Source organism: Chanos chanos, chromosome 8, assembly GCF_902362185.1.
Source record: "Chanos chanos chromosome 8, fChaCha1.1, whole genome shotgun sequence".
Classification (NCBI taxonomy): domain Eukaryota; kingdom Metazoa; phylum Chordata; class Actinopteri; order Gonorynchiformes; family Chanidae; genus Chanos; species Chanos chanos.
The window spans coordinates 2,912,501-2,930,438 of record NC_044502.1 but is presented as its reverse complement, the minus strand read 5'-3'; the positions used below and the strand labels follow the sequence as shown (position 1 = coordinate 2,930,438).

Here is a 17,938-nt window from a genome sequence, read left to right as displayed (position 1 = left end):
TTTTTTACAAGGGGTGTTTCGGAGGACCAAATGCAAATTTATGTTAATATAAACGATCACCCACAGTTGAACATAGCAAAAAGCATCTTACACTAAATATCAATGTAATGTCGGACGGCAGATGTTCATATGTATGCTTTGGGGGAGCTGGGGGTTACTGGACGTTGTCTTTAATCAGTTGATGGTTTGTGAATTGCTAGATCCCAGCTTTACTGTTTAAATTGCGGTACCTGAAACGAGAAAGAAAGGAAAAAGAAAAAAACTAAAAAAGAAAAAAAAAAAAAAAACAGCAACGAGAGACGTAAATAAAAGAGCATACCTATGCTGAAACAGACTAATTTGTTTGGACCAAATAATAGATAAATATGAAGAGACAGTTTAAAAAAAAAAAAACAGTGTACACTTTTCAGCGAGACTAACATAAACTTCAGGTTCAGTCATGGTTATCTTTAAAAGTGTTTGCGTGCTGCTGCAAATCATTCCTGTCTCTTTAGTGTTTTTCCCCCCGGAGTCAAATGACAGTGTTCAGCTTTGGGCGTCTTTTAAGAAGCACTTTTGGTCTCTAGCACTAAGAGATTTCGGCCCGAGATAAAAAAAATAAATAAATAAATAATTAACGCCCCGTACCCACATGTTATCATCATAATATCCTTTTATAGTTTATATGATTAGTTCTTTTTAATTCACTGATTTACTGGATTTGTTTTCTTTGCTGTGATTGATTTTAAACGTCATGACGCACGCTGCTAATTTATTTAATATTGTGCAAAAAAAAAAAGTTGCTAACATTTCTGACATAATGACAAAAGAGTATTGTGTGGATTAAAGCTGAGCAATTGTGAAGCATTTGTGGGATTGTTTCATTGCAATTTATACACTGTACATTGAATGTTTACACAGAATATTTGTTTATTTCTGAGACCGCGTGTTGCCATTTACCCTGTTTACCGAAATATATTTCTCAAAAATATTTTTAGTGAGTAAGGCTGTCAGTTTGGCTGCTTATGTGTTCAAACTGACCAGCCTTGATAAAAGCCGGACTGCACTGATCGCAAATATAATGTGTGTTTGTAGGTTTAAAAAGAAATGCCATGCCGGCACATTCTGACTGTATACGCGCTCAATCCTTTAACAGGTGGGTAATGTCTAATGGAAGAAGGACCACCTGTAGGGTAGAAGTAACAAAATACTCACCGAATAATGATAATAATAATAATAATAATAATAATAATAATAATGATAATAATAACAATAATAACAACAACAATAATATTAATAACAACAATAAAAATGATAATAATAATAATCATCATCATCATAATCATCGTCATCACTTTTTAGTGTACAGGTTTTGGGGTGAGGAGTGACATATTTACACCTTGCGCCCGCTGTTTCGCTACCCCTCTGATTTTAAGGCCAGCCGCGACGAGTGCATTGATACAAATCAAGTCCAAGCTTGTCAGGATGGAAATATGTTTTCGGGACCATCTCGGCTGCGCGACGCAATCTCGTGTTGTGACAGGGAGGTGTGGAGCATCACGCGGACTGAATGGGGCACAAGGTCAGTGGCGAGAGGAACACTGAAATCATCCCCCGGTTGGGCCGTCAGCCGGCGGGAGTTTTAAGGGAGGGTACCGCCACCTTGTCAGCCTTGATCTTCGGTTTCACCTTGCCCCCTTTTCCGCTCGTATGTGATGAAAACAGGGCTGTAACGACCCCCTCTGATTTGTATGGGGTGTAAAGGGTGTTAAGCGTGGCCGTCGCTTTGTCACTGATATTTGATGTCATTTGTGAATAATCGTAAAGGTCAGATATTTGAAATATTTGTTTGCGAACGGCTGGGCGATTTCAGGGGGACCTTCGTAAAAACTCAGCTATCGCGCACCAGTTTTTATCGCATGTTCAAATTACTGTATTTGCTATCGACTATCTGCAAATAATTGGAAAAGATCACAAATCTCTCTCTCTCTATTTTTCTTCAGCATGAACCTGTCCTTATACAGATGTTTAAAATAAAACAAGCTCGTTGACTACTTACAAACGTAGCAGTAAAACTGTAGATCAATAAAAGCTCTGTAAAATCACAGATATAGTAATTTTAGCAGTAATGACAAACTACTCAGATGAAATTAGATACTTGGATACATTTTGGAAATTGGGACAATTTTTGTTCCATTCGGGTTCCTTTCTTTCGTTGTTTAGTATGTTTAAAACCAATCCGCGGCGTTTTCAGTGGCTTTCTGTGCAACATGTGACAGCTTAAACTAGTACGCTTAAAGTTTGTGTCGTTAAAACTATGCTCGTGACGCGAATCATGTCTTACTAACATGTCGCTGTTGCGCGAGGACATCATTCTCTAACGGCTAAGTCTCCTCCCGCTAAGACAGTGTTGTCCCTCTGGGTATCTGAGATATCGCTGTCCGTATACATCATTCATTGGCTACAAGCAAACGCAACAAGCACCGACACACGAGCTAGCTGTCTGTCCCCTGACTGTGCTCTCAGAATGGCAGATATTTGTCGCGTGTTCTTAAAGACATTATAAATTTATACACGTGTTATACAGTCATATTATTGTATTCTACTTGTCCAGTCTATAAAAAAGTAATATAAATATCGATACTGGAAAACGACACAACCAGCAACAACCACAACCACAATTTAATAATAATAATAATAATAATAATAATAATAATAATTTGAATTTTTCCAGTGATTCATAGCTTGTAGTTCTTGTAGCATATTTTTATTAAACCGAAATACTAACTTCTTTTCCCGGTGGATATGGAAAATTATTTTGTAAAAGTCAGATTTATGGAAGCTGTGAGTGTTCAGGGCGAATCTCCACAGAGAGGGGAATAAATGACCTATCATCAGTATCTCATCACGTCCACACTATGTGCGTGTGTGTGTGTGTGTGTGTGCGTGCGTGTGTGTGCGCGCGCGTGTGTGTGAGAGAGTGAGAGAGAGAGAGAGAGAGGGAGAGAGATGAACGACGAAATGCGTGAATAAGTGTGGTGAAAAACTGAAGAACTGAACTATATCACGGGAGATGCAGAACTGCGGGGGAAAATAGACGTTACGTGGAAAAAGAAGAGGCGATGTACAAGGGTGGGGGGGGGGGGGGAGAGAGAGAGAGAGAGAGAGAGAGAGAGATGGAGGGGGGTGGGATCTGACAATTGCCTTAACTCTAATGAATTTTTTTGCAAATTGTAATCAACCCGGGCCGTCCTGGCTGGCAGATAAATGGGTCTCGAGGGGACCCGGGCGCGGCCGGCGCTTTTCACTCCAGCATGTCCCTCCTGCACTAAATTAACAGCAACTTGTCTGCGCTTCAAATTAACCCCCAATGATTAATTCTGATGGAGAGTGTGCCCTGAGACCGGCGCTGCCTAATAGGCGCTAGCTGGAGGAGGATGCTGGAAACCAATAAGGCCACTAAACACACACACACACACACACACACACACACACACACACACACACACACACACACCAAGAGGAAGTGATGTTACACTACAGTGCCTTATTCAAAGCAGTATTTTCAAGAACAAATAAGTACAAATAATTGTCAGTTATTTTGTTTCAGTAGCTGTGTAAAGATAATGATACATTAAAAAAAAACACTGTCTGGAAAAATTCATCACAAAATATGCATTCAACCATTGCACGCTGATAGTACCGCTAGTCTGCGCTGAGCCATTAGTATATATTTTCAGTACCTGACAGAACTGTACTGATTACAATAGCGAGACATTATGAAATCTCTCTTCCCTCTACCAACCAGGACGCATCAGAGAGACATCGTTGTCTTCAGTGAAATAGCCCCATATAGCAAATTGTAAAATGAGTAAATGGCGTTATTACTATTATTATTATTATTATTATTATTATTATTATTATTATTGCTGTTGTTGTAATTGTTATTATTATTATTGTCAACAACAACAATAATAATAACAACACCGACAACAACAACAACAATAATAATAATAACAATAATAATAATAATGTAACAATAAAATTAAAGACAACTGAAGAACTACTATAAGGAAAAGTCATTAGTAGTAGTATGTTTTTTTCCCCCATTCTGAAATATTTTGAAGTATCACTACACGTCTCATTCATGACTATTACAGGCAGTTTAACAGACAGTTCAGAGACATAAAACATATAAAACCGTGTGTGTGTGTGTGTGCGTGTGTGTGCGTGTGTATGTGTGTGTATGTGCGTGTGTATGTGTGTGTGTGTAATGTGTGTGTGTGTGTGTGTGTGTGCGCGTGTGTATGTGTGTGTGTGTAATGTGTGTGTGTGTGCGTGTGTATGTGTGTGTGTGTAATGTGTGTGTGTGTGTAGTGTATTATACATGCGTTGGACAACAGACAGCAGGGTGTTACCCAGCGGAGTGTGGACGGCCTTTAATCAAACGGCCATCAGGTGGGAGCAGGTCATTCACAGTATTACAGCAGGGAGTATGGATTTCAAATGAAAACACACACACACACACACACACACACACACACGCACACACAGAGTCATTCTGTGATTGTGAGAAATTATAAAGCAGTGAGTAAAATACAAGTGATTGTTATCTGAGGTCTAAACCTGAGAACAGATAAATTCAGTATTAACTGGGGTTGACTGAGAAACAGTTTAAAACTCATTAGAGGATAAATGACAGAATCTGTTCTCTGAGTCATGCTTCTCTTACGACCCTCAACAAATACCACTTTTTTATTTATTTACAAAAAAAAGTGCCTGAATCAGCCATTGCAGTGTCAAAAAAACTGTTCAGTTTATGAATTATATATTCAGTTTATGTGTGTGTGTGTGTGTATATATATATATAAAATGTAATTTATAAATATTGTTTGAAGATACTGTTTGACTGGTCAGCTCTGTCTCAGTATTTCACAATAAGCATTCCTAAGTCATAGTAATAAGTAAGTAATAAGTAATCTGACATCTTGGATGTTAATACTTTCTCATCGAAAGGCATTTAATGTTTTTATTAATAGTAAAATCCTGTTTGATCCCAAGATCCCAAGTTTTTTGTGCTTTTTTTAAATTCTACTTTTGTCTTTTCAGAGAAATATTTTTGGTATTATTGTGTTTTCAATCTGTCTCACTCAATCATAGATACCAACAACAGTATCTGCTCCTAAAATTAAGCACAAATGTTTCCTAATCCTTCCCTCCAGTTCAGTCACTCAGTCATCCCGTGTGTGTGTGTGTGTGTGAACGAGAGAGAGAGAGAGAGAGAGCGAGAGAGAGAGGAGACGACCCAGTGCCAGAGGACGTGTTTGTCTTGTGCTTTCCTGTCCCTCTCTGAGCACCACTGCATTCTCCCCACTGTCTGATGGCTCTGCTCACGCCTCATTTCAAAGCCCCCTCTGCCATTTATAATACCATTAGTCTGGGGGGGAGAGAGAGAGAGAGAGAGAGAAAGAGAGAGAGCAAGAAAGAGAAGGCGGGGGGGGGGGGGGGGGGGGGGTCCAAGACAATCTACTGACTCAAATCGTGATGGATTAAAAATAGCCTGGCTAACGTGCTAACGCCCTGATCCAGGGCCCTGCCTCGTTGGTGTCCATCATACTGAGCTGAGCAGAAAGACTCAGTGTCACTGACGGGAGCTGACTGACACAGGGGCAGGACAAGCTCCTTCAGGCCAGAATCAGGGCTCAGCGTTCAGGGGACAACTGGGATTAACCTCAATGGTAGCAAAACTATAAAATCATACATTCAAAACTGCCAGCATTAAGTGCATTAATAACAGCGTATTTTATTTTACTTTATTTTATTTTATGTTATCATTAATATTGGTTTGTACCTTTTATGATTTATAGTTCTGGCAGGTGAGAATCTGCCATATGACATTCTTTTGTTTAATCATTTATCTCACTTTTTCGTGCATCAGTGTAATAATAATAGTGGTTTTATATGTGGAGGTAATTGAACTGGAATGTAAAGTTAGTCAGCCTCAGCCACCCAATACAACATCTCATCACTCCTGTGTTTACACACACACACACACACACACACACACACACACACACACACACACACACACACACACACACACACACACAGACACACACAAACTCAGAGCACAACTACTTCCTTTGCTCTTTTCCCCCTCTGACTGCCGGCTGTAATCTCTTTAATTACATCTGCTTTCTTAGGCGGCTGAGGGTTCTTTTGTCCCTGTGGTTGGGGTGGGGATGTGGGGGGGGCTTGGGGCTGGGGGCAGGGGGTAGGGGGTAGGGGAGGGGTGCTCCATTGTGGGGGCAGACCCCTGTCCCCCTGTTCCTGGCCTGGCTGTTTTGTTGAGCGGTGGGTTTCTTCCTGACTGATAAAGGCGGAGAAGAGGATTAAAGGACCTTTATCCCATTAAGGACAGTGAGAGTCACAGAGCTCTCTTTTAACACCTTCATCGGAGCCAAGATCCCACACGGCAGGACTGTGTGTACACAGCACCCCCCCAGCCCCGACACACACACACACACACACACACACACACACGCACGCACACCACCCTCCCCCCCACTACCAAAACATTGCCTGTTTATCACAGCACAAGGGGTTATATGGTATGGATAAGGATTTACTGAAACCAAACAATAATAAATAATATTTGAAGTCCAAGAGTTTAACAATAAACGAAATATTCAAATGACAATTACAAATATTCAAACAGTAAAAATAAATAATGAATATTTAACGTCACCAGGCTTCTAAACCTGTCATGTAGACTGGTGTTAAACAAAAAGAGTGTTTTTGACCTGATGAAGGGAGTTGAAGTTTGCGTGTACAGAAAAGAGCCTCAGACCTGCAGTAAAGTAAAAACGCACCAATGCAGCCGTGGATTTTGCTGAGTAGAAGGACAATTTGGCCAGATGGTCAGCGCCAGAGGTTGAAACTTGGCTGAAAAATGTTCCTTCACTCAAGACAAATTACCCAGAAGCCCACATCAAAATGAACAAAAGCAACGGTCAACTGAGGTTAACGGTCAACTGACGTGTCTACTGGCCATGTCCTTATCCCAGTTTGAACGCCATTAAAACCATGTGATATGAACTGAGAGAGTGATCACTAAAACCTTCAAACGTGTTCTCCTGTCTCCTCAAATATTACAGAAAAAAGTTCAGCGTTGTGGTAACTGAGAGGAAAGAGTATGCACAGAAAACACCGGACCAGGGAACAAGGTGTTAGTAAGATGCTGTTTTCTCATATGAACTCCAGACCATGTCCGAAGAATCAGGTCTGGATCGGAGTTGCCCTTTCACACATGTAGCACGCAACAGGAGATTGTCCGTGTCAAGCGCGTTCTCACCTGTTGGAAATACTCCGCTTGGTTCAGGCGAGGGGCGGTGCCTGGGTAGAGAGTGCACGACGCAAGATTACACCGCGGTCCTGCAGCCGGGTCATAATTTGGTCTTAAACAACCGAGTCTCTTTCCGTTCCGTGAATTTGTCTGACGATTTCGGCATCGGCCCTTACAGCCAAAAGTTCCCGAATCTCGTCGTCTCTCTAGTTAGACATTTTCGTTGCCGTCTTCGTGTAAATGATAAAAACGTCATGAACACATCCACTCGCTCACTGTGAATTCTCCGGACAATAACCTGCTCTATTCATACGTGCACTTAATCGGACATTACACGGATTTTGTACTAGGGAGCTGGCAGGGTAACGTTCGTTTATTGTCCGGTCCAACTGATTCGGACATTTGCGTTCTCACATACAGCTCCTCCGGGCAATGTCTAGATAAATTCAGGGTTGCAGGGCATGTCTGAAAGTGACTTACAGGACACATTTTCTTTCCCTTTAAATAAAACTATGAAGCTATAAAATATAATTTTGGTTCAAATCACCATCATTGACAACCAAGTAAAACATACACAAGTTCTTGGAAAATCCTGGAAAAGAAATGATAGAAAACAACACCATTACTCATTTATGCTTTTTCTCTTCCCTTTTTTTCTTCATGTTAATCAAGTCTGCCAAGTGTGTAAATGGTCTCCCCGTCTATCTCAGAGATGGACAGACCACAGATGTGTAACAGGCTATAAGGTCCCTGTTGGACACAACTTAATAAACTCTGTCATAGTAACTTGTTTGTTACTGTCACCTATTTGTGCCAACTTGAGGTATAAGCAGAACGGTTGTTATAGACACATATCAGGCAAGTTATATTCACCAAATCTCATGCCAAAATAAAACCATCAAAATGCCCCAACCCTCCAAAAAAAAAAAAAAAAAAAGAAAAAGAATTAAAATCACAGGCGTTGAAAGGCAGGCGTGGCATGCTGCAGGACCTCAGGGTTAGGAGGCTTGTCCAGTGACACTGAGGCAGTGACAACATGACAAGGAAGAGCGGTTTGAACCAGCAGAAAGGATGTGTGACTTGGCATATCACTGTAAAGTTGGCTGTAAAGGAAAGGACTGCTGTGAACAGGGCTGTATTAAGAAGCATGTCATATCACTGTAAAGTTGGCTGTAAAGGAAAGGACTGCTGTGAACAGGGCTGTATTAAGAAGCATGTCATATCACTGTAAAGTTGGCTGTAAAGGAAAGGACTGCTGTGAATAGGGCTGTATTAAAAAGAATGTCATATCACTGTAAAGTTGGCTGTAAAGGAAAGGACTGCTATGAATAGGGCTGTATTAAGAAGCATTTCTTTCTTTATTGAAAGGAGACACATTACAGTATAAGACTCTGCATCAGGTATAATTTTTTCAACACGGTACTGTACAGCTGACACAAACCCAATATAATAATAACAACAATTAGAAATACAACAACGATAATCAATAATAATAATAATAATAATAACAACAATAATAATAATAATGTTGATGAAAAATTTGATGTGAGTGGATCAGGTAAAAGAACAAATACAAAAAAAGCCTCAAAAGTACTGTGTTGAGAGCCCCTCCCCGTTTTCAGATTAGCATATTCATTCATAAATAACACGACAGGTCTCTCTCAGGATTTCTCATGTACATAGTGGATACTGACAACAAAATGAGGTAACAAAAACACGATCCCAAAAAAAAAAAAAAAAAAAAGTAAACATACAAACAAAAACATGATACTAAGTGTTCTGCATTTTTTTTTACATCTATGTACATGTAGTGAAAGCAGAGTGGAAAGTGTCAGGGGAAACAAAAAAACAAAAACAAAAACAAAAACTCGGCTCAAAGCAAAGACTGCCGCGCAGGCCAATAACTCAGGACCAATCTGACCCCCACCTCCCCAGTGATTCGGCTTTTCCACGTTGGGGGAGGGGCCAAAGCATGTCCCTCAGATGGCATCACTGTAACTTTAAAGGTACCCTCCTCAAATTCGTCTTGCTAAAATGATTCCAAACGGGTGATGGGCGAGTCTTTTGCTCGGTAAACGTGTGCCACGTGCATGAGAAGAACCAGAGACGTTCCTCTTCTACCATCAAACGCAGACGTGGTTTGTTTGGTCATTACATACAAAATGAAATGTTTCCCATCCTTCCGTCCAGATGATCGTTCTGCAAATATTTATAAGTTAATATACCGGCATACCAATCAAGTTTAAGCTAAGAAACCAATTCTTCAGAACTGAAGCAAAGAGTAACACAAAACATTGGAATTTAGAACTAGGATATCCTTTAGGAAGGTACCTTCTACACTTTCCCAATATCTTGACACAAAGAAACAAACTCTTAAAGGGAATTAGAGTGAAATTCAGTCAGTTGCTTTGAGGAGGAAAAAGTAAAAATGACACAGAAGCTACGACCACACTTTGACGTGAGCGTGAATGAAAAGACGTTTTGAAAAACAGGTTTCTGCTTTTGAAGATATTGCCTGTTCTGGCATAAATGTTTAAGATCACAGAAGAAGGGAAACATCTACATCCATTCATGCAAAACAATGTTAAAAAAAAAAAAAAAAAAAAAGGTTTCTCACAGAACAGACTTTGGGTGGACGTTAGTGTGGGATTTCCTAGAGTTGACGTGTATGGTGTGGTGCATCTGGTCATAAATAGTAGGTGCTGTGAGACCTCTAGCAGGTCCTGCTACATTATGTACAAAACAACTTACACAACGTTCTTTTTTTCCCTCAAGATCACAACCAACCTTAAGCCTAAGCCTCCCCCCTTCCTTTTATCTTTCACAGACAAAACCAGAAAAACGACAACATTCCCAATAGAAAAAAAAAAACCCCCAGAAGAGCTTTTTTTTTTTTTTTTTTTCCTATTTGACAATGAACTTCGTCTACGTGTTCTTCTTGAAACATGGCTGTGTCTCAAATCAACCTACGCAGCCTTAAACCGACGCTGACAACATACAGACACACACCGTTTGGTTTGTGAGTGCCTAGTCAACTCAGTGCTCCAGGCTAAAGACTTCCATCTACATTACTTTTCACTTGCTCATTCATAAACTAAGTACCTTCACATGTCTACTGTCTACCTACAAGAAACCCTGACCAGTGGGATAGGCTGATGAGACATGAACACACAACCTCATGAAAAAATCCCATTCAACCATCATCATCATCATCATCATCACCATCGACCAGGACAACGTCTGAATGGGACTTCCACCGATGATATGGGACCTGAAACAGAGTCTTAAGATCTCTCAAACTAACAGGACAGCTGTGCTATAGCATGATGTCCAATGTCAGCCATGAGAAAACGATTACTTATGCATATATATATATATATATATATATGCATATACCTGGCTTGGCCTGTGATTTCATATATATATGCATATACCTGGCTTGGCCTGTGATTTCATATTGCTTCAAGAGAGGTCACTGAGGGTTCACTCCCTGCACACGACACAATGGGTCAGAGGTCAAACGCAGAAGGTGAAAATGAAAAAGACCAAGATAAAGTGAGAGCCAGTGGACATGATGGAAAGCCATATTTCACACTGTGAGAAGGCGCCTAGTACAGACGTGAGGCCAAATCCCCCCCCTACACACACACACACACACACACACACACACACACACACACACACACTATCATGACTGTGGTGGGGTGTATAATACATATCCGAGGGATACTGAGAGGAATATATGGGGATTTCATGAAGTGTGAGTTATGGAGAGTGAAAGGGAGTGAGTGCCCTGATCTGGCCACAGACAAACACACTGCAGAGTTAATCATCATATCCCTTAAAAATACACACAACTTACACACATGTACACACACGCACACACACCCGATTCACATCGCCAACCTGAACGGCACTGAACAGAGAGAGCGAGAAAAAAAGGAAGCTTCTAAAAGAAGAGTTGTTCACCTCCTTCATTTTTATATATTACATGATCCCCCAAGAATACGTTTTAAAAATAGAGTGAAGAGAAGAGAAGAGAAGAGAAGAGAAGAGAAGAGATTAGAGAAAGGGTTCTATACAGAACAGGTCTCTTGACCCAGACAAGCCCTTCTGATTGGCTGCTGAGAAATCATCGGGCTCAGAACTCAACAGAGGACCCACTAGTTCCTAGCTAAGATCTCGGACCGATGTCGGAATGATGGCAGACCTGTGGCCTAAGTGATGATCGACGATCTAAGAGATTCATGACAAACAGCGCACGGCGTCGGAGACGGCCGCGTGCGTTAAAGGGTTGAGACGATCCCAGCATGGCAACGGACGTGCTGTGGAGGTGACCGAGTACTATATAGTGAATGTTTCCGTCATAAAGAATCCTGCAAAATGCTTCTGCTGTGAATAACCTGTGTGTGCTGCTGTAGATCTGATATTGATGAACTAATACGGCTGGACAAAGCCACCAGCACTGTGCCAATCAATTCAGCTAATGTGAAAGCAAATTATGATTAGTCTAACCATTTGACATTGGTCAATCATGACAACCTCTCTACAGTGACTGGTCAGACACTCCCCTCCTCCTCTCTGAAGCTTCAGTCCCCACCCACCGCCCATCATCATTAGTCAAGGTGATGATTGGTCAACCTTGGACATGCACTGTTAAGAAACGCGACCACTGGTCACCCCCACCGTCCGTCACAGTTGCGAGAGACGGCGATCGGTTGCCCCTGACGAAGGGACTTTTGCTATTTTGATGTGTCTGCAATGATGTGAAGTGAAAAACCCGCTTTTCACTGCATTGTCGATAAGGAAACAATGATTAAGTGTAGAATTCCCTTTAGTCCTGTCTGAAGGAGTGGTTTATGGCAGTTGCATCTTCTTTGTCTGGAATAATGTTGAATGTATGATCAGAACTGCTGCTCTCTGCTCCATGATATCACAATTAAACTTAGATAATGATTTTCTTTCCCGTTACATGACAAAACTCAAGTTCTTTCTAGAACTTTCCATTGGTCCAGCAATACACAATGAAATACACACGATTCTGACTCCACGATCGATGGCCTTTCCTTTTTAAATAATGAGTCTAATTCATGCTATCACACAGCTTCTAACAAAGACTTGATCTCTCATTACTTCTCTAAAACATCTTTACACCAAGTATGTTTTTTGCACCTTAAAAAAAATTCACTTAAAAATGTTTATATAATTTACTAGAAGAGCAAGTGAAACTGAGAAGAGTTAGTGGATTTTTTTAGTTCAAGCATTAATGAACTGAGAGACAGAGAAAGAGAAAAAGAGAAAGAAAAAAAGAGGGAAACAAAGGATTAGTGATGGAGAGAAACTATGCCATCTTGTAGTAATCACAGAAAGTGGTGGATCAGAGACCACCCCGGTGAAGCTCCACGGGAGTGTGGGCAGAGCATCTCTGGGCTTGGCCAGACATTACCGTCTTCAAACGTCCAGTCACGGCCACTCTCTCCCACGCAAAGCTCACATCCAGACAGAGAACTGGAACCAAACTGGTACCGCAAAGCAGCACCCAAAAGACCCACCGGATCTCCTCAGAACCCCACGCCCCTAGGTCGGTTCCCATCATGCGTCCGGAGACGCGCATCGACGCAGCCAGCTGTGAGCGATTCGCTGTGGGGCTTTGAAGCTTCTGTGACTCAAAGTCTTTTATGGCATCTCTGTGCAGCCACGCTTGGGGTTAAGGTGGGCTGTGGTGCATTAAAGAGGGGAAAGGCTGACAGCGTCACTCTCCCAAAAACAATACAAAAGAAAAACCAAAACAAAACAAAACAAAACAAAACAAAACAAAAACAAGACAAACAACAACAAAAAAAAGTCACGTGGTAAGGGCTGGGACCCGTGGCAGGGGTTGCTGTTGAAACATCCTCTAAAAACAAGGTGCTAAAAGTCCAATCACCAGCCCCCTCTGTGGCCCAACTAGAGGCTACGAGAAACGTGAGTGGTTCCTTTAGTGTATCATCTTCATCTTCATCATCATCATCACCATCCTCTCTGTGAGTGTAGCATGTTATTGTGTGTGAACATAGTCATGAGTCTGTACAAGTTCGGGGTGGGTGCACTAACACAGAGAGAGGGAGGGCACGACAGGAGTGTGAGGAGCAGGGACGCCTCCTCTCTCAGAGTCCGGCCGCGCTGGAGGTGCTGCTGCAGCTGTTGTTGCGGTTGTTGTTCCTGCGCGACAGGTTGGGCGTGGCCATGAGCGGGTAACGTTCGTCGGGACAGCCGTACTGTAGCAACGTGTCCACACACTCCTGACTGTTGGCCTGTCGCGCGTAGGCAAGGGCAGTGTTCCCGTGGGCGTCCCGCGCCATGACGTCCACCCCGTACTGCAGACACACAGAGACAGACACAGACAAAGACATCACGTCACAGAGCGGCGCAGAAACAGTTGGCTCACGAGATCATTATTTGTGCATGTCTCTCTGTGTGTGTGTGTATGTGTGTGTGTGTGTTTTTGTGTCCATACCCAGATCAGGAGTTGTGTGAGGACCACATTGCCCTGACGACAGGCCAGGTGCAGCGCGGTGCGTCCGTCTCCTTCCCCACACGTCTCATTTACCTCATCCCGCGACCCGTGTGCTACCAACACCACCACTGACCGCAGGTCCTCCTCTGCTGTTGCCCGTAGCAACTGCTGCCCCAGTGGCAGGTCTGTGCATGGCAACGATGCCACAAACAGTTTCTGTTCGTACTTCGCCCGGATCCAACGTTCCCTCTCTTCCCTGAGACACAGACAGGCAGGGAGAGAGAGAGAGAGAGAGAGAGAGAGAGAGAGAAAGGTCAGTATTTTGGGGGGTCGTGGCGTTGTTAATGCAAGGTTGTAAACTTCTCGCACAGTTCATGTAGGCCATGTGTTTTGATTAAATTCCCATTCAGAATGACATTTAAAAGTTGATAGGATTTCTGTGGCATAAGCCAGGGTTTGGATTTCTGTCAGGTATTCAGGTCATACAGCAGATGGCAGATCATATCAAACTCAGTATAAATGTAACAACTGCAACTCTGGAACCAAACAGAAAGTCACAGAAACCAATACATGTACACAACCAATACAGAAACACAGAGTCCAGCGTCAGTGAGTTGAGTGTGCGCCTGTGTGTAAAAGTCTTAAAACCAAATGAAAATAAAGGCTCTAAAACCTGTGTACATGTGAGAGAACTGGTCAACTTTTAACACCATGCATTTGTATGAGTGAGAGAGGGCATGTGTGAGAAATACAGAGTTAGTGAGTTGGTCTGCGTGTGTGTGTGTGTGAGTATCCGTGTCACATCCAGACAAGTTAACCATGCTCTCAGAGGACTAAAGGGGCTATCAGTTCACACTAGCCATTTACAGCCTTTCCTAATCCAGTGCTATGATAGCATTAATCCCTGCTAATCCCCTGAGAGTAAACACAGCCCTTTCTGCTGGTCTGGGATTAGTCGAGCTTCAGCTCCTGTTGGAGGGGGTCTGGAGCCCAGGACAGCCCCAGAGGGAGGACGGGGAGGGTCAGAGGGGATATTGAGCTGTCCCCCCCAAAAAACAGCAGCCCCCCTTCAGGGGGTCCCAGCCCAGGAAACGACAGAACAGAGGCTCCTACAGACCTCCACTTCCTCTGTAATCCCACCCTCTGCTGAGAGGAGATCAAACTGTGATGGAGGAGTTTCACCAAACAGATGAGTGTCTGAGAGAGTGAGATGAATGGATATTGGTTCCCAACAGGAAATCCTTTTTTTTCTAGAACACTCTCACATGTCACAGGCGTCAAATGTGCAACTGAGGTGCAAGTGTTGCACTTCGCAACATGTTTAAAAGTGACAAGTGCTACATGCCAGTCTTCTGTTTTGGAATAGTTACAACATGTCTATGGGATTCTCAAACAGTAAACACAAAGCTCTGTTTCAAGATCTTCTTTTAGGCCTCTGTAGGATGACCACACAGCCAACACAATGGGCTGGAAACTCAGAAGCCGACGGTTAACTTTCACTGACATGACGCACCACGTATAAGAGAGCGTGTGTGTGAGAAACAGGAGAGCTTGTGACACGGTGTCGGGTCTGACGCTGTGTCTCCTCCAGTTGGTCAGTCATAATGCAGTGTGAAAGACGAGCTGGAAGCACAGCTCAAAGGGTTAAGGGCTCAAACAGGCCTCTGACAGCACTGATTACAAATTAGCTGTGTATGGTGTGTCCCGGGCAGGCCTCCGAGAGAGAGAGAGAGAGAGAGAGAGAGAGAGAGAGAAGATAACGTTTTATCAGGAAGGCAGATGTAATAAAAATAGGCGATCAATATCCCCAGGCGAATCAATGGCTCTGTGACATCCTTCTTAATCAAAGCACAGGCCAGATCTGACGGCCTCACACCCTCCCCACCCACAGCACTCCACAAAGATTTTCTGTCCATGTGTGACGTTAAGCATCACACCCCGTGCTCTCACAGTCTCTCACACACACACACACGCGCACGGGGACACACACACGCGCGTGCGCGCACACACACACACACACGCGTGCGCGCGCGTGCGCGCGCACACACACACACCCGTGCGCACACACACACACACACACACACACACACACACACACATACATGCGCACACACACGCACGCGCACACACAGCAGCAGCAAACACAGATATGGGATAGTCTCTAGTCATTAACAATCACCACCTGTTGGATTTCAAAGAAGGAGAGACAGGAAGAGAGAGGGAGAGAGAGAGAGAGAGAGAGAGAGAGAATCAAAAACAAGGAGAGGAGAGAGAGAGAGAGCTGAAGCAGACGTGCATGTGAGAAGAGGAGCGGAGGGCCGACAGAGAGAAGGAGGGAAAAGGAGAAAAGGGTGAGAGGAGGTCGCTGTGAGCAGAGGGCAGTGGAGGCAACGTCTGTCTGTGGGAACAGGAGCAGAATCTGATCAACTGTGAGTGGACAGTGGGGAGCCGGGAGAAGAGAAAGGGAGGCTAGCATAGAGGAATGTTGCGGGTTCCTCGGGGACCGAGGCTGAGTGAGTGAGAGGGCTGGGCAGGAGGCGCACGCCCTGCAGCCCCAGGACAAAGCCCTGTGAGAGCGGAGAGGAGGAGGAAGACGAGAGGAAGGGGCTTGACAGGGTCCTCCCTCCGCCACAAAAAAAAAAAAAAAAAAAGATTGCTTCGCTCTCTGTGCGAGAGAGGAAATGTGAGGCACTCGACTGCCCTCTGAAACGCATGCCTTCCCCAACGGGCACTGTTGCTATGGGCCGCCACACCCCGGCAACTGTCCTGACACTGACAGAATTGCTAACACACACACACACACACAGAGAGATAGATATAGAAACACAGATACACACATGCAAACATAAAAATGAATGTGCACATGATGTAGAGTGCACAGACAGCTACACAAATCACCACTCTCTTAGGTACAACACTGTTACTGCAGGCAACAGGGAGATTTAACCACGTTCGTTTGTTCATTTAATACCGTAGCTTTTATGCTGTAAAACTGCAGTCAGTCTGTTTATCTAAAGCCAGCAAACATGACTAGCAACTACAGAAGCAAACATGACTAGCAACTACATATGTGTGTGTGTCTGTGTGTGTATATTATATATATGGTCTGATTCCCATGAAGTTAAACTTATAATACACAGTACACAGACTAGCACACAAGGCCCACGTGCAAACACAGGAGAGTGTGCATGAATAGAAGCAGTCAAGTGTGGTGTGAACACAAAGGAAGTGCAATCCATGGCCTGGCGTCATGGCAATGTGGGTAAGAGAGAGGATGCACTGCTACGCTTGAGCCTTTCGACAAACACACACACACACACACACACACACACACACACACACAGGTCACCCCCTGCTTTCTGTCCCTGTCTCACAGTCCTTCCCTCATGCTACCCACTCTCTCTCTGTCCCTCCCTCTCCCATACACACAGACACACACACACACAGGTCACCCCCTGCTTTCTGTCCCTGTCTCACAGCCCTTCCCTCATGCTACCCACTACCTTAACGTTTCCCTTACCACATTCCCTCTCTCTCTCACACACACACACACCCTATTCTCTTCTTTTTGTTGTAATAAAGGTGTTGTCATTATCATTAATCATTCCTTAAAAAGACCAAAAGCTGAACCTCTCAAAACTGAGCAAACACTCAGTAATAATCAAGCAGAGAGATGACTCTGACTCAAACAGGGTGGACAGTTAGTGTACTGATCAGTAATTTTCACGCAGACTGGTGACCAACATAAACAGGGTTGAGTGTTAATGATGAATGATTATCAGATAGAGGACTCTGAAATAAACAGGGCGGAGTGTTAATGATGAATGATGATCAGATAGAGGACTCTGACATAAACAGGGTTGAGTGTTAGTGATAAATGGTTATCAGATAGAGGACTCTGACATAAACAGGGTTGAGTGTTAGTGATAAATGGTTATCAGATAGAGGACTCTGAAATAAAGAGGGTTGAGTGTTAGTGATAAATGGTTATCAGATAGAGGACTCTGACATAAACAGGGTTGAGTGTTAGTGATGAATGATTATCAGATAGAGGACTCTGACATAAAGAGGGTTGAGTGTTAGTGATGAATGATTATCAGATAGAGGACTCTGACATA

General features: G+C 43.2%; 1 protein-coding gene across 4 annotated transcripts in view; it reads right to left on the bottom strand.

Moving 5' to 3' along the window:
* Positions 1-13,220: 13,220 nt before the first annotated feature.
* Positions 13,221-17,938, bottom strand: part of agap1 (ArfGAP with GTPase domain, ankyrin repeat and PH domain 1) — a 140,494-nt gene continuing 135,776 nt past the window's right edge. For all 4 annotated transcript variants that reach the window (XM_030781150.1, XM_030781151.1, XM_030781152.1 and 1 more), the window contains 2 exons: positions 13,821-14,076; positions 13,221-13,680 (listed from right to left, as the gene is read on the bottom strand). In XM_030781150.1, the coding sequence (XP_030637010.1) occupies positions 13,471-13,680; positions 13,821-14,076 (466 nt within the window). In that variant the 3' untranslated portion in view covers positions 13,221-13,470. The remainder of the gene's footprint in view (positions 13,681-13,820; positions 14,077-17,938) is intronic.